Source organism: Leiobunum rupestre, chromosome 1 (assembly GCF_980474605.1).
Source record: "Leiobunum rupestre chromosome 1, qqLeiRupe1.1.hap1, whole genome shotgun sequence".
In the NCBI taxonomy this organism is placed as follows: Eukaryota; Metazoa; Arthropoda; class Arachnida; order Opiliones; family Sclerosomatidae; genus Leiobunum; species Leiobunum rupestre.
The window spans coordinates 80666144-80692001 of record NC_143384.1 but is presented as its reverse complement, the minus strand read 5'-3'; the positions used below and the strand labels follow the sequence as shown (position 1 = coordinate 80692001).

The 25858-nt window shown below is 34.7% G+C and overlaps 1 protein-coding gene across 1 annotated transcript in view; it reads left to right on the top strand.

Annotated features, from left to right (window-relative positions):
- Positions 1–1247: 1247 nt before the first annotated feature.
- Positions 1248–25858, top strand: part of LOC149967052 (uncharacterized) — a 135536-nt gene continuing 110925 nt past the window's right edge. The window contains exons 1-2 of the mRNA XM_090167611.1: positions 1248–1316; positions 1427–1982. Coding sequence (XP_090023737.1) covers positions 1248–1316; positions 1427–1982 — 625 coding nt within the window. The remainder of the gene's footprint in view (positions 1317–1426; positions 1983–25858) is intronic.

The window sequence follows — 25858 nt, the reverse complement described above, 5'->3', positions numbered from 1 at the left end:
GTCTGACTTGGGCGAATGGTCGGACTTGGGTTCCGTGGATGGTAAATCAATCTGTTTAATGGGATTAAAAAAACCCAATTCCCTGAATAATTAAAATGAAAGTACCCAAGGTACAGACGGGGGGAAAATATAATACAATTACTTATATTTTTTTAATCCGTCGATGATAGTTCGTTGATAAATAATTGATGACACTATGTCTTTAGAAAATGACCCACTTGCCAAAAAAAAGGGCAGATTTCGGGGTATCGCCACAGAATGATGGAATATTATTTTATTCGAGGTAACTACGACTATTAAACACTCTCTCTTTCTCGCAGTAGGACTCGCGAAGAGCAGCTTTTCGGCAGGGGGGAGGGGAACTGGCGCGAAAGGGGGGGGTGCGGGCGACGTGGTGGAGCAGGGGGGAACGGGAATCGGAAGATTTAAGCACGTTATATTCGCGTGAAAACACGAAAAAGGGATTTTAAATAAATACGCCTTTTATTCGATTACGAGCGAATTTGGCCTCCTATTTTGATCGTCGTGAAGGGAGGCTGGCTCAGCTCTCTCGCTTCGTTGGAAACCTCATTGGACGATCTCGATCGAAGCGCGGGCGGAGCCTGCCGCTCCGACTCTCGATTCCGACCGGCCCCGCGCGCGCCAAGAGGAAGCCGGGTCGCGCGATTTAGGCGCTGCGAGCGGCGACGGCTTCCACCTCGTCCATTTCCCCTCCGTTTCGCTTCGGTGCCGACTACGAACGAAACGCGCCACCTCTCCGTCCCCCCCGCGCGTTTTATTTTTTCCCGCCCCTTTCGTTACGCCGGAGCGCGAACGTTTCCCACGCAACGCCAGCCGAAAAAACCCGCCCGAGTAATAAGACGCTACAGTGCGCCTAAACTGCGCGCTCGGTGCTGCGTGCGTTGTCCCGGCTACCCGCCAAATTTCCCTTCGCCCCGAAAGCGCGTGAAAAAGCCGCGCGTCAATTTAGCGTCTCAGAAAACACTGATATCGGACCGAGATAAACCGGAGAAGAAGATCAGTCCGAAAGCAGCTTTCATCCCTTTCTCCTCCGGCCACGCCGCGCGTGTGTGTTGTGTGCACGCGAAACAACAACGCGTCTTTGGACCAGATTAGGACAACTTTAATTCGACGCGGTACAGTGATGGACGGAAACTTTCGCTTTTGACAGTTTATTTTTGCTTTTCGCCTCTGATCGACGAAATTTGGCGTTTCGCGTTTCGTTTTCACCGTCCGTTTTTGGCAAAATGCCGGTGCGATATCTCCTTTTACACGACAACGATTGTTTTCAACGATTGACTTTCGAATCGCGAAAAGTGCGTAAGTAGTGGAGCATTCCTTTGGGACGAAACAATTATAGCGCGGCGCGGTCAAGTACTTGACCATTAAATCCCCCCAACGATTTGCCGGTCCGCGTGAAATCTAGGGAAGCGTCAGTCCTCGCGAGAGAGGGGGACCCGTTACGGTGGCTAACCGTCAAGGACCGCACCAACCCCCTTCCTCTCTGCCGAGTCCGTCGGGTGGCGCCGAGCTGTTCGTCTCGGAGAGTCTCGCCGGTATCAAGACTTTCATAGGCAACGGCCGAAATATGATGATGGATACCCGATTGCTGGAGACGTCGTTCGCGTCTTCGCACAACCACGTCCTGGCCCGTCTCGGGAGACCCATTCCGGGGCCCTTCGCCCACTTTACGGCCCCCATCGCGCCGTACAGTATGCCTCTGCCCCATCCCTACGACTACCGGCAAACGACGCATCATCACGGAGCGCCGGCCGCCGGAATCCCGTACACCATCGACGGCATCCTCGGCACGGCGTCTCCGCAATCGGCCGCCAGCATCGCGGCGTCCGTCGCCGCCACCGTCTCCGGCGCCGTCACCACGTGCGCCGGAGCCGGAGCGCCGGGACAGATGCACCATCACTTCAGGGCCGAAGGACTCCTTTCCGCGGCTGCGGCTGCCGTCAGAGCCCAGAATAAGAAAGGTAACGTACCCGTTTATATCGAAACTAATTTTCACTTTGAGTACTAAGACGCGTTATCTATAAACATTAATATTAAGGATTGTGGCACCTTTTATTTTTTACACCTTATTTATTAATATTTGTTTGTTAATTGTATGAAGCGCGGCACTTTTAATTAATTGATTAATTGCAGGGTTTTTGGCAAAATATGTTTATTCTTGTTCACTAAGACTTTCTTTAAAAGCATAAATTATAGAGTTAAATACACTCTTAATTATGGTTTCATAAATGGCACAAAATACCTCATGAATCTAAGCCATTATTTAATTGAAATCGCTATAGTTTAATCGAGGGTTTCCTTTATTATTTAACAAATTCAACTTTTAATTACTCGTTTTCAGAATAATAAATTCAACGTTAAATAACTGGTTTTCAGAATATTAAATTCAACGTTAAATTACTCGTATTTGGGATAAATCATATTCAACTTTAAATTACTCGTATTACTATTCAGAATATTAAATTCAACGTTAAATTACTCGTATTTGGGATAAATCATATTCAACTTTAAATTACTCGTATTACTATTCAGAATATTAAATTCAACGTTAAATTACTCGTATTCGGGATATATCATATTCAACTTTAAATTACTCGTATTACTATTCAGAATATAAAATTCTACGTTTAATTACTCGTATTCAGAATATAATATTCTACGATTAATTACTCGTATTCAGAATATAATATTCTACGTTTAATTACTCGTATTCAGAATATAATATTCTACGTTTAATTACTCGTATTCAGAATATAAAATTCTACGTTTAATTACTCGTATTCAGAATATAAAATTCTACGATTAATTACTCGTATTCAGAATATAATATTCTACGTTTAATTACTCGTATTTCGAATGTAAAATTAATATATTTATAAATAACCTTCAAGGGTTTTAAACTTTACTGAATTAAAAAGTAAATCTAAATTTTCGTAACAAAAATTGAACTCAAAACACAACAAATACTCGCTTCAAAAACAGGACCTTCTATATCGTTAAAAGTAACTAGTAGCCCGCCAGGCTGATTAATTTCATTGGCTACTGTATTTCCTTGTCTCTTTTACATCAATCTTCGACATTCTGAAGTTCCAATACACTGTCTATCACCGTCTTCTAATTTGGCTGAAATCCAATATTAAGGAATGCTGGTCGTAGACAAAGTCCGTCCAAGCCCAATTTGTTATCCCACGTTTATGAACGGATATTCACACTTTTCTGAAAGTTAATTTGCTTATAAAGTTGGTATGCAACTTACGTTAAATGGTGGAAAAAAATATAATTGAAAAATGTTTAATGTGGGGCTTTGCGATTGGAGACGGTTGATCAAACTAACTTGGCAGTTCTAACTGAGGATTATAAAAGTGTGTATTAGCACTTATTAAACTATTGAAAAGAAATGATTATTGCCATTGTAAAATGGTAGGTGATAAACTTGAACCCATATTTCTATGCAGTATTTTTCATCATTTAGTACAATTAAATACCTGTGATATTTCGTTTGTCTTTCCATAGACCCGGATTTCCTTCGTGTTAAAACATCGAATGTTCGAAGCAGTTTTCATAAAACACCAAACTATACTGGAAAAGGTCACCATATTCTTTATCTTTTATTTTAATATTTGCAATCGAAAAACTGAATTCCGTATGAAGCAAGTACTATAGAGTAGTATCACTCCGTAGCTTTGGCCATGGCCGCCATTGTGGGCGCGAATTTTTTATGAATAGGAAAAAGCATGGGGGACGTCGTGTGACGTAGCACTGCCATTACTCTATTGACTTTGCTTGGGCAAAACCAGTTTCCAGTAGAACTTCAGACCTTAATTGTGTCTTCACGTCACTTACCTAATTACCAGATTTATTGGAAGCATTGAGATAGTTTTGGGAAGAGGTTTTGGGTGTAAATATGAAATGTAAAAGCTTAAATTCTAAACTAATAATCTTATAAAGATGAAAGAATATTAACAGTTAACTCTTAATTTTCTTTTAAAATTTTTAAATCCAGTCTATCGGTGACTCGTATTAATTAATTTAATTAATTTGTTTAATTGACTTTATAAATAATATAGAATTGTATATCTAATTATTACATAAGTATCATAAGGCTATATGTCTAATACTTTTAGAAATTCGTCATTTCGAGTTTAATTTGGTTTTATTAAAGTTGATCAGTCAAATTCCTATTTAGCCAATCGGATCTTAAGCAAACAATGTTGACGGATGTTGATATAAACTCCATCGTGACTTGGTGCCAAACGCATTTAAATCTAAAATTCAAAACATATCACCTTCGTTTTCAGTAGTTAATTTTATATATTGCATCATTATTTTGTCCAAGTAAGCGTTAGTTTTCATTTTAAAGGTGTTTTAAATTTCGATAAGCGTTGGCCTCAATTGTAAAACTATCGAACGGAGGAAATTATGTTCCCCAGAAGTATAGTTATATTATGTCGCCATTAAGTGCCTTTATATGTGTAGTATTTCTTAAATGTCGTACTTATATTACTCATGTTACTTATGGCTCTAGCTTAAATAATATTGTACTTTCAATATAGTTAGACTGCAACAAATGGCTTAGATTAAATATTATTATTGGATAATAATATACCGTGATGAAAATGATATAATTTGAATCCTGTAATAGAATCTCAAGGTGACCTTCAACAAAGAGTACAGACTTCTTAAAGTTTAAGGAAGATCATTTACCGTTATGGTTATATTATCATTACGACATTTAAATTCCAATCAAGTCTTCATTTACGCTCATTTAGGAGTACAATTTATTTAAATATGGATGGTATTGGCTCTAGGACCATTTACGTAATTTTATACTACAGCACAAGTAATGCAAGAACATAAACAAAGTATGAAATTTCCTCTTCTTAAATGCTAATTTTCTGACCGAACCTTTTTTCGACACTGACACTGGCATATTATCGTTCTTGGTATATTTGCCTTGGGCATATTCAGACACAAAGTTTCAACGTGCTGAACCAAACGTTGTTTGCTCAATATATGCTGAACAAAACATTGATTGCTCAATATGTGCTGAACCAAACCTTTATTGCGCAAATGTGTACCAAACCAAACCTTGATTGCACAAATATATGCTGAACCAAACCTTAATCGCGCAAATGTGTACCAAACCAAAACTTGATTGCACAAATATATGCTGAACCAAACCTTAATCGCGAAAATGTGTACCAAACCAAACCTTGATTACACAAATATATGCTGAACCAAACCTTAATCCCGCAAATGTGTACCAAACCAAACCTTGATTGCACAAATATATGCTGAACCAAACCTTAATCGCGCAAATGTGTACCAAACCAAACCTTGATTGCGCAAATATATGCTGAACCAAACCTTAATCGCGCAAATGTGTACCAAACCAAACCTTGATTGCGCAAATATATGCTGAACCAAACCTTAATCGCGCAAATGTGTACCAAACCAAACCTTAATTGCGCAAATGTGTATCGAACCAAACCTTGATTGCCCAAATATGTACCGAACCAAACCTTGATTGCACAAATATGTACCGAACCAAATCTTGATTGCCCAAATATTTGCTGAACCAAACTTTGATTGCTTAATAACTCTGACAATCAATTGAGTGAAATTTTGGCTAATTCTAATACTTAACTGTTATTATGTTACTTATGGTTGAAGGATACGCAATCCCCTCGTGTTTGCTACTTAAAAGTCGCGTTCACATCGAAAACCTTTGGGAACAACGTGGAAATCAATATACCGCGCAGTAACCCAGTGAATAAATAAATATTGACTGGATCTAGTTTCAATTATGTGGTAATTTTTCACTATACAAATAATCGAAGGTGCCAGCCATTGAATATACCGGTACAACGGTTATTTTGGCTGCAAAACCACGATTGAAACACCGCTGTAACCGAAGCTACAACTGTGGCTCCTCGCACACTTCGCTATAGAGGACATTCGCGCGTGTACTGTGCGGAACAAAATACGTGACCACGGTACGGTTGACTGTTTTTCTGGCGATCGGATTTTGACGAGTTGAATTCCCAATGAGATCTCCTATATGTATAATTGAATGCCTATTAAAATGACTTAACAATTAAGCACGCCAATCATCAACTCTCGGGGTCACGGGTCACCCCTGGATACCCCTTCCTTTTGGGAATAAGGCGCAGCCTACGACCGCGTGACCCAGAATTCGAAATCAACATTCTTAGGACCAAAATAGGGACGCATTTTTGCTAATTGAAACTTAATTTGGCTGATAGTTTCAAATTCGCTTATTTATTTCGTCGATCCAAAAAAAAAATAAAAATAACCTTTTTAGGCTAATTCGACAAAAGGCTAATTTAGCAATTGAATTTATTTGGCCGATCGACATTGCTGTCATAGGAAACGCGAGTTTTATTGGCTCTAACTTATCGCAATATAGTTTCTTTAGAGATATTTATTTTATTTGATATTATTGGTTAAATTTTTTAGAACTTTCCAGTAAGTCTAAATCATATACAACTTTTAACCCTGAGCCCTCTCATTTTGTTAATCACCATAAATTTGTTTAGTGAAACAAATGTTAAAGTAGTGTAAATTTAGAGCATATAATATTTAATATAATTTACATTTATTATTTTAATATAGTTTTTTTATTTTTTAAATATAAAACACTAAAGCATTTTTGAATAAATTACTTCAGTTATTACGTCACTAAGATTCAAGCTAAATGTTTTTGACCCGGCAATAGAATTATTATAGTATAGTTGAAATTATAAGGATGTATTTTCCTAAAAATCGTTCTCATAAATCTTATTTATAAACCGACAACAAAACTCATATTTTTTCTTTATAAAATATCTAGGACTTTCCTGTGGACACTCCTGGGTTTAATAGTACCATTTTACTGATAAGCATTTAATATATTTTAAATTAATTTTCAAACGATGAATAACAATAAATCTAATTAAAAAGCACTTTAGAAATAAAATATAACTTATATAATAACTTCGGCCAAAAAATATGAATATTTGAATTCTTTTAGTACACACAGTAATTAATAAATTTTTGTTAATACAATACACTTGATTTGTCAATACATTTACACAAAACACTCCTGAAATAAAATATAACTTCTGCCAAAAAATATGAATATTTGAATGCTTTTAGTAGACATTGAATATTGAAATATGTACTCTCATTTTTCGTATAATTTCCCATCTACTTTTCACGCGTAAGTGTTTACGCTTGGCCCAAATTAATATTACTTTTATACATTAAGTAGTTGTTAATTATTTTCAACTCGAGCGTGTACGCCTTAAATATACGAAGGGAATCATTTAATTCTTTTATCACGAAAGGTTCGTACTTAACACTAATGGATTTTTCTCTTAAAACAGATGCATTCTTAATGATTTGATATTATTTACTTCATCTTGGCGAACACGGCACCCTGAGATTGTACACGCTCCGTGTACGCGACAATTCAATGCGCGCGTTGTATTTATTTTGGTCATAACAAGGCAAGAACTTAACAACAAACGCCGTACGTGACTGATGTTTGTAAAACGCGTGGATAATTACTCTCTTAAAGAGGGCCGTAGTTGCCAATGCCGCGAACCTGACTTTGATTATGACTACAAACGAAAAGTCGATAATCGGAACAAGACCACGTTTCTTGGCGACCGTTGAACTGGGGAATTTTCTTATTTCGTCGACGCCAAAATGACCATTGCAATCAAACGCGATGTTTCAATAAGAAACGATGAAGAAGCCTGCGTGCTTGGCGCACCGATATTTTTTTCTTGCGAAACGCGCAAATCGCTTTAAAGGGAGTAGAAAATTTCCTAGTTATGGTGGGATCAACCTAATTTAACATTTATTCCACCAGGTTTAACAGAAGCTTGGAGTATATTGGCGCTATAGTTACCATGGTTCATACAGTCGCGGAAAACCTGGATATATCATGGAATTAGATTGTCGACAAAGTAGTTAAATAAATATCAGAAAAATAAATTGTCCAAAGAAAAGTGAGGGATATATCGGGGAATTAAATTTTGACAGAAAGTCAGGGAAATGTCCGATAATTAAATTGTTCGAAGAAAAGTCAGGGAATTAAATTGTTGAAAGAAAAGTCAGGGATATAGCGGATAATTAAAGTCTTACAGAAAAGTCAGTTAAATATCCGATAATTAAATTGTTGAAATAATATCAGGGAAATATCAGGGAATTAAATTGTTGAAAGAAATGTCAGGGATATAGCGGATAATTAAAGTTTTACAGAAAAATCAGGGAAATATCCGATAATTAAAGTTTTACAGAAAAATCAGTTAAATATCCGATAATTAAAGTTTTACAGAAAAATCAGGGAAATATCCGACAATTAAATTGTTGAAATAATATCAGGGAAATACAAGGGAATTAAATTGTTGAAAGAAAAGTCAGGGAAATATCAAATAATTAAATAGTCGACAGAAAAGTGTAGGAAATATCACATAATTAAATAGTCGACAGAAAAGTCGGGTAAATTATCGAAAGTTTAGAAGGTTCCGTATGTTTGCCCTAAAGAGTACAAAAATCAGGAAATTATCAATGGGAAAACCTAGAAATATCAGCGATATCGGTTTGCTAGTAGTTGTATGGACCATGGTGACGTTTAGAGCCAGTTGTAACGCGTGTTAGAAGACGATTTATCAATTTAGAAAATACATTATGCAAAGTGCTTTTGAAGCGTAGACCTTCCAGTTAGAACGTCGTATGCTTAACCTCTCGTTTATTTTTCTACAGTAGCAACATTAAAATATAGGCCTAGATAGTTAATAATTTAATTTAATTTAGATATAAATTAATACAAGGGTAAATCGTTTAAATTCGTGATTTCATTGTTTTCCGTCGAATCTCAATGCAATTTTAAAGGCAAACACCGATATTCTAATAAAATTGGAGAAAATCAAGTAGCTCCGCCTCCTTGCCGTAATTGTGACGTTTGTCTAGTCGAACCAATAATATTTTTCCGCAACGTCACACGGCGGAAATCTATATTTAAATGTAAGCGTTAGGGTGGCGCTTTAAGCGTTGTGGTCAAATGTTTAATTTTCACGCATGGTTGATGGGAAAGACAATGCTGGAAGCTGATACCGTATTATTTTCGTTATTTCAGAGAAGTAATTATATAAGATTTATTAGGTATAATTTAAAGTAAATGTATTACGATGCGGCGCAATTTTAAAAATTGTAGGGTTTTGGAAAAATAAATTTTTACAATAAAGCAGCATATATATATACTGCAGATATGGGACTGGTTTCGTACCATTTTGTGCAGTGTAATAAGTTAGCTACAATAACCACACCGCCATCTGTCGGTAACCAGAAAACTTCAGGTGACGTCATAGGTCATTGAGGTACTATCCTTCTTCAGATTGGTTTCAAATTAAAAGTACAATTCAGCAATTTTAAATTCACCAGTCAGAAAGTATTCGTTTGGAATATAGCTAAGGTGACCTATGTGAATAGAATATTTTTCAAAATACTGCAATATTAAGAATGGAATAATAATGCAACATTGAGAAATCATTATTTCACTGTATGTAAAGGTTTTGTTGAAATCTTTGAGAAGCAAAAGCGACTCAATGTGGAGCAGTCTCGAGGGGTCCGACCTTCGTAGAGATCCCGTACACTACAGATTTTAGAAATCATAAAATCAACTTGGAAATCCATAATCAAGTTCGCAAATGTCTAAGAAACAGAAATCAACACGAAAATCATGCTCTGAAATCTCGAAATCAGTTTCTGATTTTGGAAATCACTTTGAGTTTCAAAATCCCGTACGAAAAATTTCGAATTGTCCGACCCCTCGAGCAGATAGCATTTAAGGTTTTATGCCATAGCGAGTCCCTTTTAATATTTCTTTTTCCATTGCCGGCTAAATACGACACGTGCTAACAACGTCTTAATCTTTAGGGCCACGTACGTTATATTTACGAGTGTATACACGTAGAAAATATATCCTTAATTCAAGAGAAATATTCCTTTTAATATTCTGGTGGCGATTTCCTTTCGACTGGGGTCGGTAGTTTCTCGTAACAAGAAATAAGAATACCCTAAACAGGAGCTTAAGAGCTACCACCCACATAAAATCGTAAACACCGTCTTTCATATCTTAACTATGACTCCGCGTTGGGGTACTTAGCGTTCACGGTCCATATAGTATGGACCACCTTTATGTATAAATTGTTTAAATTTTCTAAATCACAGGCGTCGTTGTAGAACGGCATTATTACGACCCGGGTTTACTGTTTACGACACCGCAGGATATAGAATCCAGAAAGTATTGAGATTAACTGAGAATATGTACCCGCCGTTATAGTTTCTGTTTTCATGATCCCCTGAAGATAATAATCAATCATCCAAAAAATATCCGAAAAAAACCATTATTTTTGCATGTTAAATCGTTGTTTATTCGTATAAAATGTTCAAAAAGAAACAGTTAACCCAAATGTTTATGATTAATCGAAATTTTGTTGGTTAATTTATTTGTTCCGCTGATCTCTACACAGAGAGAGAAACTTGCACCGGGGCCATATTCAAATGCAAAAGGGGCGTGGTTTTTCGTCCGGGAATCACTATTCCAACAGGATGGTGATTCCATTTTCTCTGTCCACTCAAATAGAAACAAGATAATGGAGTCGAATTTTTACACTGGCTAAGCAATATTAGTTTCCTTATGCAATAATATTATGATTACTATTTTGGTTGTTTTTTTCCCCTCAATACTCCGAGTTTTATTGACATAGAGTTAATTTTTAATAACATGATATATTCGTTTGGTGACACGTCTCCTTTATAATGATTATTTCAAACGTTGTTTTGGCGTAATGATCTTGTTAAGAACCAAAGTGTGTTCAGTGGGAGGGAGAGGGATCTGGCATTGTGTATTGTAGAGACAGCTGCTGCTGTTTGCGCTAGTCATCGATCTGTTGTGGACGTGCACTCTTATTGTTATAGATTTATTATTTAATAAAGCAGCGTCGTCAGCTTAATGGGTTAATTTTGGAACAGAGCGTCGTGTTGATACCACGAGTAGGAAGCCGCCATCTTTGTTTCAAACGTTCCACGTTTTTAGCTTATTGTAGCCAAAGACTATATAACGCTTCGCCACCTATACTCGAAATCACTGTTACCTGGGTACACTACCAAAGGCAGGGATTTTTCTACGTCCTCCGGAAATATAATCCCCCAAAAGATAGAAATGTTTGCTGAGAGAAAAGTTTGATATATTGATTGACACCAAAATAAACTACGAACGTAAAAGAGCTTGTAAAATATTTACTATTTAAATAAATACATTTTTTAGCTAAAATTCAAATTTGAAGTATCACGGTGACCTCACTATCTCGACCATTTTCATTGGTCTTAACAACGGTTTCTTCGCTAAAAAGGACGTGGCAACACTGTTTTAAAATAATACATAACCAAAGACTAGCGATTGGACAGAAAACCTTTGATTTTTCTATGTAAATTTACACGTTGATTTTCCTGTGCGAGCTTGAGTGCAAAGTCCGTAAGTTCGTTGTTGCCTGGGTGCGATTATTTATAAGTAGCACCGCTAAAACCACTGTGGACGATTAACGCCATCTACTGATCAGTTAATGAAGTTCCGCGTATGAGTATTAATGTTAAATGCCGACCAATTTACTGCCCCAGGTAACAGTGATTTCGAGTATAGACAGGGGTGTTCCTAGGGAAAACCTGTTAACACCTCTGTAGCACTGGAAAAGCTTGGGTAATATTTGGACCCGCGGCTAGAGGCGCCACTAGTAACACAGCTCAAGGTAGGGAAATTTTGCGCCAGCGTCGAGATGGAGCCACAATCGGTATGCAAGTTGAGCCATAGAACACGCCTGTCTAGTAAGCGAAGCGTTATATAGTCTTTGATTGTAGCTTACATAGCTTAGCATTTTAAAACGCAAAAGTGTCTGCTTAGATGACGTAATCCAGCCGTTAATTCAATGATGATATCATAATTGACTCTTAAATCTTTGCCAAAGTTGAAGCTGGTCAGCTTGGTCCACTTGAAATCGGATCTATAACTTTGCAGTAATTAGAATAGTTAACATATAGCAAATGATTATCATTTTCTAACTTGTATAATTAGCGTTTCCAAGTTTACATAAATGGACTGCTTTGTATTCTTGTATGACAGCGATTCATAGAATGTATGTTTTAGGCTAAATAGTTATCATAATAATTTTAATTATGATAACGTAGACATATGAAACCATCGTAAGTTAAGAAATAATAAAACAAAAAAATGCTAAATCTTAATTTTTAAAGTATATATGTAAATTAACCTACCGTATTTTCTTACGAATAACTGTTATCTGCCATATAGTCAAAAGTAACAGAGTAATTGTAGAACGATTTGCAACACAAAACGGGTAACAGAACTATATGAAAATGTTCCAATATCGATTATTCTTTTCTGAATAATAATAGATCAGAACTAGAATATTTCCTATGTTAGTAAATACACTTCAAATTCAAAGATTTTATTTAGAGCATTAAAAAACATCGTGCTTATAATGCGCTTATGTGTTCTAGTAATGTGTCAATTGTTCCCCATGCGTAGATCATTTTTGAAACAAGTTAATATAACATCACTTCAAGTACACATAATTATCTATGTGATCTCTTAAGTACAATCGGTCTCGGACATAATTTCGTCTACTAAGTTTACTAGTTGGTCTCGTAATTGCCAACATTGATATAAGTTTTGTTTATCTCACTAGAGAAATTCTTTAAAGATTATTTATTTATGGCAATCAACAAACGCTTGTTAGTTTAATTTAACTGAATGCGAAATATCAAAGAACTCAGGGCGCAAGAAGTTAATCAAGACAACCGTATTGACTAGAAATGTATGCTAATTGTTGATGAATATATTATATCCCCATTCTCAGAGTCTGGAATTGTGAACTTTTAACCCTTTTTCGGAAACGGCACTATTAAGTTACGTAATCCAATTTCGAATTAAAAATTTAATGAACGAATTATATTTACCACCTTATTACGTTAACTAATTGCCGAAAGAAATTATTTCCATAAACGTGAACCTCATATTGCGCGTAAAATTTTAAAAATGGCGAAACCCTTAAATCGCGTAGATAGAGGGTTGGAGAGAATTGCCTCCTGGTGTTTATAAATAAATTAAAACACATGCAAAGGGTAGCTGCGCTAATGATAAGTGTCTATGTTGACTCTATAGTTTGCGAGAGGCTTTTATTAAAGCTCACACAACACAAACATTATTATCTCACCGGCATTATACGGACACGCAAATTGTACAGCGCTTCTATTGGAAGGCTGGTTACGTGATAATTACTTGAGGAGTCTTAATTACGTACACCGCGACGCGAATATTTTTCACCGCGCGAATTTAATAGAAATTGTATCTTTGCCAAAGAAATACCCCCGAAATTAGTCTCTTGAAATTATATTAAAACGGCCAATTAAATATCGCTTGCAAATGAGATAACGAAGAACAGACGCTGGTCGGTACAACGCCACTCTGAAACGGTTGCGTTTTCGTCGATGAATGTACGTCATTAACCGGCGTTTGCGACTGTAATCGTACGTGTAGAATTGTGACGGGCCATCTCGTTAAGAAGTATTTTCTAATTAGACTCGGGTTCATTATTCGCTCAGCCAAAAATTACCCATCTTCATTATTGGCGAAACTTTGAATAAATTATGTCAATGCGATGGGATCTGCTAAATCCGTTCTGATGGATGTCTTTTTATTTACCTTTCTTTCAGCCTAACGAGCTAACTTAATTTACACCTAGTGTTATAATATATTCACCGTCCCCTCGTTGCTAAAATCCACATAGGTGGCGGCACTTGATGAGTCGTTTCTTCCTCCACCCATTGCCCCAAGGGACGACCGTGATCGCGTCCCGGCATGACTTACAACCAGATTCGTTTTTTCCCGCTTCGCAGATGAAGTTATAACGCGCGGTTAAGACTTATTTTAAATTTAAACCCGCGTTTTTAATTGTCCTATTTCGAGAAAAATTTGTACGCTTTCCTCCGACTAATATTTGTTGGCATTTTGAATTAATTAAGTATTAAAGCGCGGAGATTAAATTATTCAATTTCGATAATTGTTTTTGACGTAATTCTATAACGAATGTCTACGCCACACGTAGTCTGCTGAAAGCGTTGTATTTTAAAGAATTAGATATGTCGTACTTATGAATACATATTATAGACTTATGACTTTAATGTGCTTTATTTAAAAGTATGAACCAAATAGGAAAATTGGCTGCTTACATGTGCAATGATTTGTTATTAACGCCAACATCACTAGCTTCTGTTAAACCTAGTGGCATAAATGTGAAGTTCGTTGATCCACCATGAACATGGAAGTTAATATTCCCTTTAATAACAACTATAATGATACTTATCAAATTGGTAAAGCTTAGAAAAGTTAGTAGACTAAACATCATTTCATTACCGGACTTAAAAGGTTTAACAATATCGTTAAATATTATTGAATTTGATTATAATTCAAAATTGTCCACGTATGAAGCATTCAAACTAACTAACGCGGTGACTAATATGTACTATTTCTTATGATTATTATTATTGAGTTGTTATTTTTGTAAATGATATTTTTAGCTTTTGTGTTTGGTAGTACGTGTCATTGTATTTAAGTGGCATGATGAAATTTAATCCCTATAGGCTTTATTTAAGCTTATCAATTCTAATTTTCTTCTCTGAAATTTGAGCCGCGAAACCCGCAGAACTTGAAAAAAGTAGCTTCCATAATTTGAAACTTGAGGCGTTTAAAATTTGCATGAACTCCTTAAAGAAAGCAAAGAAGCTCGGAATTCTTTATCGAAACTATATATTTTAACTTACTTGATGAAACTTGAGATGGCAACAATCAGTATGAATTCTTTGATAGAAGCTGCGAAGGTTTGAATTCTTTTCGATATTCCAACAATTCTAACCAACTTGATGAAACTTGAGACGGCAAAAATCAGTATGAATTCTTTGATAGAAGCTGCGAAGGTTTGAATTCTTTTCGATATTCCAACAATTCTAACCAACTTGATGAAACTTGAGACGGCAAAAATCAGTATGCATTCTTTGATAGAAGCTGCGAAGGTTTGAATTCTTTTCGATATTCCAACAATTCTAACCAACTTGATGAAACTTGAGACGGCAAAAATCAGTATGAATTCTTTGATAGAAGCTGCGAAGGTTTGAATTCTTTTCGATATTCCAACAATTCTAACCAACTTGATGAAACTTGAGACGGCAAAAATCAGTATGAATTCTTTGATAGAAGCTGCGAAGGTTTGAATTCTTTTCGATATTCCAACAATTCTAACCAACTTGACGAAACATGAGGCACCTAAAATCAATATGAATTCGTTAATGAAAGCAGAGGTAGTTGGAATTCTTTCCGTTATTCCTACAAATCTAACCAACTTGACGAAACATGAGGCACTTAAAATCAGTATGAATTCTTCATTGAAAGCATTGAAGGTTGTAATTATTTCCTTTATCGCTACAATTCTAACGAACTTGACGCATTTTCGGAATGCCAAATTTCGTAAAAGTTTTGCCCAATACCGCGGTAGTAATTTCCAATGTGGTTTATATTTTGCTAGTTTAGAAATAAATCGGTTTCTTTGTGTTAAATAAGATTTTTGTGTCATTTTTATTAATTTTTTCTTTTGGAAATTTCATAATAATTTGTGTATACGGGTAATGTAACCCTAATTTAAATGAATCAGAAATAAATTAAGTTCTTGAAATTATTTTCATTTCAACAGCGGAATTTTTTTGTAAATTTTAATAAATATATAAATGCATAATAAAAGGTTTAAATTAACGATTTCAATGAAATCAAACTAATTTCATTCAGATAATTCCGGTAATATGAATGTGGTACGACAACAATTATAGTGATTATTCATAGGTGAGTAGAAGTATAGTAAATGATTTAAATGAATGTTCTTTTCAATTCCTGTATTCCTGTAATTTCTTAATTTAACATTCAAAATTCACAGTTTTACGGTAACTACAGCAACAATTATTGTGATTATTCATAAGTATATAAAAATATAATAAATGATTTTTTAAACCAATTTGATTTAAATCGCTGATTGAAATCAAATTGATTCAAATCGGACAATTCCTGTAATTTCTTAGTTCAACATTCAAAATTCCCAGTGGTAGAATAGGTCCAAATCCCTCAAATTTCCCCCAAATGGAACTTAAATTTACGTGTCTTTCAATGAACTCGCGCTGTATGCAGATACGCGCGGCGTTTTGACAAGGAAAAAAAGCGATTGAATCGTTAACAAATTTTACACGTTAAATGGTCTCGCAGTGTCTGTATGGCAGCATGATGGTTCTGGGCTACTGCTGAACGCGACTCTAAGCGAGACGCGCAACACGTTCAAAGACGAAATTAATGGTCTTCACGCATGAGCGGCCTTACCCTTGAAAATCCAGCGAAAGCTACGCTGCAGGGAATAAAAACACGGGACGACCAGGGGCAAGCATATTCATTCGGCTATGGGGACTTGTTCGCATTCGTATATTGATCTAAGAACTGGATTGGACGTTTTATTGTTCATTTGATATGGTGTATATTCTTCTTTAAAGGGACTGATTTTTAAGCAATTGTAGTATAATTTTAATCAATTGTAGTATAATTTTAATCAATTGTAGTATAATTTTAATCAATTGTAGTATAATTTTAATCCATTGTAGTATAATTTTAATCAATTGTAGTATAATTTTAATCAATTGTAGTATAATTTTAATCAATTGTAGTATAATTTTAATCCAATGTAGTATAATTTTAATCAATTGTAGTATAATTTTAATCAATTGTAGTACAATTTCAATCAATTGTAGTATAATTTTAATCCAATGTAGTATAATTTTATACAATTGTAGTATAATTTTATACAATTGTAGTATAATTTTAATCAATTGTAGTATAATTTTAATCAATTGTAGTACAATTTTAATCAATTGTAGTATAATTTTAATCAATTGTAGTATAATTTTAATCAATTGTAGTATAATTTTAATCAATTGTAGTATAATTTTAATCAATTGTAGTATAATTTTAATCAATTGTAGTATAATTTTAATCAATTGTAGTATAATTTTAATCAATTGTAGTATAATTTTAATCAATTGTAGTATAATTTCAATCAATTGTAGTACAATTTTAATCAACTGTAGTATAATTTTAATCAATTTTAGTATAATTTTAATCAATTGTAGTATAATTTTAATCAATTGTAGTATAATTTTAATCAATTGTAGTACAATTTTAATCAATTGTAGTATAATTTTAATCAATTGTAGTATAATTTTAATCAATTGTAGTATAATTTTAATCAATTGTAGTATAATTTTATACAATTGTAGTATAATTTTATACAATTGTAGTATAATTTTATACAATTGTAGTATAATTTTATACAACTCTAGTATAATTTTAATCAATTGTAGTATAATTTTGTCAATCGTAGTCTAAATTTTAATCAATTGTAGTCTAAATTTTAATATATTTTAGTTGAAATTTAAAGATAATTGAATCTGAATTTCCATACATTTTTCCTCAAAAATCTTATAAATTTTGATAATTCTTTTTATTAACTTAACTAAACAATTTTACAAATTTTACTAAAAAATGTAATAAACTTTACTAAAATTAAATATTTAACAAATTTTACTAAAATATTTTATAAATTTTACTCAAAACATTTATAAACGTTTAATATATTTTACTCAAAACTTTTATAAACGTTTAATATATTTAACTAAAAACTTTTATAAACGTTTAATATATTTAACTAAAAAATTTAATAAACGTTACATAGACTTTAGTTAAACATTTTATAAACTTTCCTAAAAATTCTACAGTTAAATTGTATAAAGTTTAAAAGGCTCGAGGCTCTATAACCTAGTTGGCAGCCATTAAATCGGTAAATATTTGCATTTGGCTACTTTTCCGTGACGTCACTGGCAAACTAAACATTGCGGGCGTGGTGAAAAATGCGCACACGTTCGGGCTAACGATGACTTCAGGAATACAGATAAAAAAGGTAGTTTATAGACATAATTTCGGTCATTTTTCCAATATTGAAAAATACGTTAATTCAAATAACCTAAATTAGGTAAACATAGATATCATTTTGAGTAAAAATATACTCATGTATTAAAATAACTTAGGCTATGTGTCTTACTAACATTGGTTGTTGTAATGCGAATAACGCCATTGTTTGGTTTCATTTGACTCCCTAAAGGAATTTGCGTACCAGCAGCCAGAACCCAAAGCAGGAAAATGTTTCATTGAAACGTGATTGTAGTTAGATAAGATAAAGATCAAATGACTTGAATTCGCTACAGCTAGAAGATGCGACGTTTGAACCGAATTATGTATGACAAGATAATTTTTAACCTTTCTTAATGGCTACAAAATGACTTTATGCTGGTTGTCTCTTCGATTTATCTTATGGCCGTGTAAGCTGATGGCCTACGAAAGTATATAATGACACTCAAGCCCTATTTACACGTGCCAACATTTTAGTTCACAGAACACGTTGCGCTTACGTTCACACGCTCCAAGAAATGTTTGTGGAGATTTCACGCGTTAACCGACAAAGGAAATTACTCTACATTTTTAACAAAAAAAACCCCTTACCTAATAAAAAAATATATTAATTGACAATAATAAAGTTATTTTATTTTAATATTATCATTTAGTTTTGTGTAATAGAAATGATGTGTTCGAAAACTATTATATTTAAACATTTGCAGTTAAGCCATGGTCTGAAAAACCCGACAAATAAAGCATTTCTATGGCCAACACGTTGCGGAAAGGTTTTACCCGTTCGGTTTTTGACTCTCGTATTGGCCAACAAGGTTTGGGAAAAATGTTGACTCGTGTAAATAGGCCTTCAGTGTTTTAGATGCGGTTCATTAAAATTACTACATGAGAACTAGCTATCATAGTTTTAGGATTTTTTACCTATGAGATCTATCTATACGTCGTCATGACTGACTGCCATAGACAACAATGTTATCAAGGAGTAAGTGTAAAAACAATGTGTTAGAGACAATATTTTCTGAGTCTCATTTGCTTCATGGATCTAATGAAATATCTTCATTTTTGCACAACAGTCGTTTGGAAGTTAAACCTACGTGTCAACAACCCATAATTTCACACAGATAAATGAAGTCTAGCTTTAGAAATATAAAATATAATTTGTTTTTCAAAATAACGCATCAATATTATTCGTTGTGGCTTATTTCCTGAGAAAGTTTACAAAGTACCGAAAATAATGTTGAAATAATAGCCAAATTTCAAACTCACAAAGCAATTTTTAACATAATTTTATCAGGGCTCCAAGGTCCCTAAAGTACATTATTTTCAAAACTTACAGTGGAAAGCACCAACAGCTTAAAACACCGTCGTTTAAGTACCAAAATATTGTGTTTGATGTTGAAACACGAAATCAATTTTTGAGATTCAAGAATTTAAAAGTTATCTTTTGAGATAATTAAGTTTAAAGAAAGATTTCACATTGGTTCTAATTCGGTTTTCTATTTTGAAAAAGGTGCTTCCAATTTTACCCTATTATGAACGTGAAAATAAAAAGTTTGAAAAGTTCCCGTACAACAGAACATGCAGGTCACAATAATGAATTCTTGTTTTCGATATTGCACACGCACCACACAATAATATTCTTGTACATACGGGTCGCGTTATGGAAAATAAATGTTTTTGGTAATAAAACCTGTAACAATAGTCACTATGTCTTATCCATATTTGATAAAGCGATCAATGGAGATAAACAGAGATACAACGCGACCTTTAATTAGAGATATTTAATCTCTCAAAGGTTCATGATTAATTTCGTGACCTCTAGTCGAGCAATATTAACGCGAACTACCGAATGATATTAAACATACATGTTTAATGCATACTGTATGCTCTTCAATAATACAGGTCGTTATACAGTATGTATATGCAATTGCGCGAATGTCCCGTATTTGATGGCTCCCTAGAGATAAAACTCACTGAAACATACTCGACCACTTCGTTTTCACTTTCGTGTTTCATTTCATGTTCACTTTTTTGGTACGTGTCCGGCAAATGCTTTATAGCTTTCTTGTGGCTTTGTAATTTGGATAGAGGTTAGCACCACAAATTTAGGGTAAATTGGCGGCGGGAGTTTCGAATTTGACCTGTTTACGGTTGAATTTCTAAGTATACCCGCGCCCGTTATACAATTTTGGAAAATACCGTCTATTTCTTTATATTTTAAAGTGATGATTAATTAATTTAAAAGATACCTCAAAAATTCCGTTCGGCAAGTCCAGGGTAAGTATAGAACGGGTAATGCCGAGATTACCACGTTGACGGACATAAACGCGCGATTTGATGATTATTTAGGAGCATAATACTATTATGAAGCTTAAAAAAATAATCTACATGAAATATTTATTGACCACTTTGAATTTACACAATAGATATTTCTTAAAAGGAATAATATACCTTTAGTATTTCAACAGAAAATAGACCGAGTTACCGGAAATTCGTATTAGTATCTTTCCGCCAAATGTATTAGATATTTTCCTTTCTTAACCTGTGACCAATCTCATTTTGACTGTTTTAACGGTTGAAGAAGAGTTTTATCATCAACTTAAACTAACAGTTGAACACGAGTTGAGTTTCATATTGAGTAAGATATATATATTTTTTAATTTGTACAAGATTAAATTTTCTCCTTACGATATCATTTACCGAAAGAATACCTGAAAAATAACAACGAAAAATATTAATTACATTCGGAACCACTTTTCAGATTTTAAAAATAAACCTTTACCTTTCTGGTCAGTTTTACATTTCGTCAATAACCACCCAAATTACGTTTGGTACAAAAATGACTTGATAAGATTTATTGGACCTGTAATACATAAACTTATAGGTCCTTTTTGTAGTAGTGAGGAACCATTTTAAATGATTCGCAAGCGGTGGTATTTTTTTCAATATCCAAATATGAATCCAACTGGAATCAAGAAACACCCCAGTTTCCAACCAATTTTATTTAGATCAATTATATTTGATGAAATCTGAATACAGCGGAATTTCATACGTTGTAAGTGGACCAAATCGAGGGGTAAGACAGTCTCAGATAATCTGTACACCGAGTTCGCGCATTTAGCACTGTTAAAGGTACATATTTTCAAGAGTTCGTGAGTTCCATTTAGCACTGTCAAAGGTACGGCAGCGTACACCGAGTTCGCAGAGTGTCTTACCCCTCGGACCAAATATAACACGTTTTAAATTGTAAAGTTCGATCAAAATCGAATTTCGATTTTCCCAATTTTGGATGTAAATTTGCCATAAAATTTAATCCACCATTTTTGTAAGACGTACAACGATATTGTCTTGGTCACGGCGTAAAAAACTAGGCTAAAAAGCGCCACAATATCACATCACGTAGTTCATTTTCATTATATGAGTGTTATAGTAAATTTTCAACGCATTTGAAACCGTTTCCAGCGGTTCTTGGATCGATTGCGTTTCCCGACTCTTTATATCTAAATTTCGTGTAAGCTTGATGTTAGAAACTATGAGAGCTTGATTAAATGTAAACAAAGGGTGCTTGACGGAAGGGATAATTTTAGCTTGTAAGCGAATAATTACTGGAATAATATAGTCGTTTAACGTGCGTGGTTGCTCAGCCCTGTTTATATTTCTGGCGACCGAACGGACACTTTGAGAACACGCCTCGGACGGTAATTTAAATTTTTTCCCTTCAGTAAAATTATCATTTAATTGTCGTTACGGAAGAAATTAAATTCTACCAATAATTAATATCGAGAAAAGACGCCCCTTAAACCCGAACCAAATGCCTCTTTTATGACGGGCCAAGGGTCGTCTCGCGCATGCGTTTGTCTCATTAGAACTTTTCTCTAAAGTGTGCCTGTTTCCGTCATTAAAGCTTCTTTTCTCTAAAGCGTGTTTTGAAACCGAAGTAAATAGATACACTCTAGCGATAGAAGTATCCGTCTTTAGCGCTGAAGAATAAACTGAGTTGCCACGGGTCAGGGAAATCGGGAGAGGATCGATGGATTTTGAAAATGGGTGTAAACCGTTCGGGATATGTTAAATGTCAGGGAATTTAAACAATTTTTTAAACGTCAGGGAATTTAAACAATTTTTAAAATGTCAGGGAATTTAAACCATTTTTAAAATGTCAGGGAATTTAAACAATTTTTAAAATGTCAGGGGATTTAAACCATTTTTAAAATGTCAGTAAATTTAAACAATTTTTAAAATGTCAGGGAATTTTAACAATTTTTCGAACAATCCGGAAATATCAGGGAATTTTAAGAAAATTTTGAAAATTAAGGGAAGTATCAGGGAGTTTTAAAAATATTTCAAAATTTAAGGGATAATTTTAACAATTTTTTAAATGTCAGGGACCGTAATTATATACTCATGTAGCTACACTTTTCTCCCATCTTAACTTAGTTAATTGAAAGGGGAGTTTTTAAAAGTGGTATATGAAAGGTGTACCCTGGTAATGATAGTCACTACTCGGTGTTGCTCCTTCATACTCCCGTAGGTGTGTTTCACAACGATTAATTTCTTCTACCTTTGACGTTAATTGTACTACTTCGAGTTAACGATGAAGCTAAATTATACTTATTTTACTTAGTGTAGTTGAAATTTCGATGAGTGAAATTGCTCGACAAGGCTTTGCCAAATTAATATTTAATTCCTAGAATGTCTTCGGGTGAGCGTTCAAATAGAGGCTATAGTTGAGGCTACATATTCGCTGTTAAAATCTCAATGCAGTGGTGAAAAAGACAATGTACAAGTTGTCGAGCTATTCAATTAAACAATGGAACAATGAAATACCAAAACAACTATGAAATACACCTATATATTTAATAATCCTGACAAATAGAAATACAATTAAATCAATTAATCCAAAATTTATAAAATTTATTTTCAAGTGTCTTTGAGTGTTTTTACATTTTCATAATTTATAAACTTTGTGTACTTTTTCACTGAACTATAGTTTAAATAAATATGATCATAAATATCATTTACAAGAAAAAGGTTAAACTACGAAGTTTAATTTTTACATTTTAAATATTTACACTGGCAGCGGCTGACTGTACATAGAGTGGGCTTCTATTGAAGTGGGCCCTCGTAAATATTAGACATAATTAGACTACATAATAGCCTTGTACTTTTGGGTGGGGCCCTTGGTCTAATGGGAATTCTAATATGTTTGTAAAAGTCTGTGAATTAAACACAGGGAATTTTAACATGTTTCTAAAAGTCAGGGAACTTTAACATGTTTCTAAAAGTCAGGGAATTTTAACATGTTTCTAAAAGTCAGGGAATTTTAACGTGTTTCTAAGAGTAAGGGAATTTTAAAAATTAGTATAAAGGTCAGGAAGTTGTCAGGGATTTTAATTTCGGTTGCAAATAGGAAATATTTACTTAAATATAGAAAAATACAACATTTTGGCACTAAATAAGTCATGGAATTTGAATCGGAAACCACTAGAGCCGTGATGCTGTCTACAAATCCTTTTTTTTACATTTATTTAAATCTTAAAACCCTTTGCTGTAATGAATTTATTTAAAGCAAACTCGCTTTTTAAATCGAAATTTATCTTCCGTCAACGTCTAGATTGATTGAATAAAACGCAGTTTCTCACGAAACTCGTTGTAGTCTCTTTGATACAAAAAAACGATAATTGAAAATACTTTCACTTCGAGCGTGTTTTCTAATTCGCTAGAGCGCAACGGCATTCAAAAGGCAGTCGTAAATGAAACACTTGACTGTGTAAAATCGTCTTTACACGCATTGCGTCGTAAGTAACGTAATTTCTATAAGTATGACTTTCTTCCCCCGCCCCTTAAAATATGGGAATAGTGTATTGGTTAATTTTTGGTAAAGGTTAGGTGATCACTAAGAGTTGGTCTGTACACTGATTACGCCGAGTACGCGCAGTAAGTTAACGTGAAAAGTACACGCAGTAAGGTTACGCGGAGAGTACGCGCAGTAAGGTTACGCGAAGAGTTCGCGCAGTAAGTATACGTGAAGAGTACGCGCAGTTAAGAGTACGCGCAGTAAGGTTACGCGAAGAGTTCGCGCAGTAAGTATACGTGAAGAGTACGCGCAGTTAAGAGTACGCGCAGTAAGGTTACGCGAAGAGTTCGCGCAGTAAGTATACGTGAAGAGTACGCGCAGTAAGGTTACGCGAAGAGTTCGCGCAGTAAGTATACGTGAAGAGTACGCGCAGTTAAGGTTACGCGGAGAGTACGCGCAGAAATGTTATGCGGAAAATACGTGCAGTAAGGTTACGCGGAGAGTACGCGCAGAAATGTTATGCGGAAAATACGTGCAGTAAGGTTACGCGGAGAGTACGCGCAGAAATGTTATGCGGAAAATACGTGCAATAAGGTTACGCGGAGAGTTCGCGTAGTAAGGTTACACGAAGGGTACGCACAGAAATGTTACGCGGAAAGTACGCGCAGTAAGTTTACGCGAAGAGTACGCGCAGTAAAGCCCCATTTTCATGCTCGCTGGTAGCGGGTAAAAATCGACAAAATCCGCTTCCGCTATACACTTTTTCACTTTCCGCGTTGATCTGATTCAAACAGATATTTTAGCTTTATTTTCACGCTTGCGAGTGGCGGAAGCGAATTTTGACGATTTTTATCCGCTACCAGCGAGCATGAAAATGGGCCTTTAGTATACGTGAAGAGTACGCGCAGTAAGTATACGTGAAGAGTACGCGCAGTTAAGGTTACACAAACGGTACGTACTCATTACGAGAAACGTGTACTTCGATTACGCAGTTATTAAATTAATCCGGGTTAATTTAAGTTACAGTATTACGAACGTCATGTCGATGATCTTCTGCTTGAAAACATTAACTTGGGGTTATGAAATAATTGCTACCTTTAGTCACGCGTGTAATAACGCATTGTTTGAATTAAAATTTCGCTAAACAAATATAATAATAGAAATCCACAAAGGAACAAATCTTCAAGTGTCCTACTTATGATTTATTATGTGACTTATGACTGCTCTTTAAGTTCCTTTCCCTAATTGATTTTTCGTGCAAATGCAATGTGCACAAAACCGTGCATAAACAAGCGAGTACAATACATGGATCCTCGGGAACGGGTGCATATTGTCTCCTTGTAAGCCAGTGTGTCGCATTAGAGGTAGAATGTTGGATTATTCGTTCACTGAACCGGGAAAACTGCATGGCTACTTGATTCGCTCCTGCCTAATGCGTTACAGTCTTCACTCGATAGCGGGATAGACTACCACCGCAAAAAAAGCCAAATCGAAATTGAATTAAACTGGTTCGTTCCGGTTGTTAAGACTTAATTCCGTGAATAAATAATTCTTCACAATGGACGACCATTCATTTTGTTTTTACCAAAATACGTCAGCGTTAATAACAGCGCCAGGAAACTACAATTCCATTTGATAATTTCCACTAAGAAATAAGAATATTTACACTTTTCGAAATTGCGTTCGTACACCGCTTACTATAAGCAACATGAAATATGTTCACGAGTGCTTCGATTGGTTACGCTTCTAGTCAGCACTTTCCACTATAGCACTTATTTTATTTCTATGATGACGTCACTACATCACTGCTTTTCTACGGCCTTACATTTTTAGACAGGGGTTATGAATGTAAACAAATAATAAACAACGATATTCGATTTGTGATAGAAAATATGTATCACGTA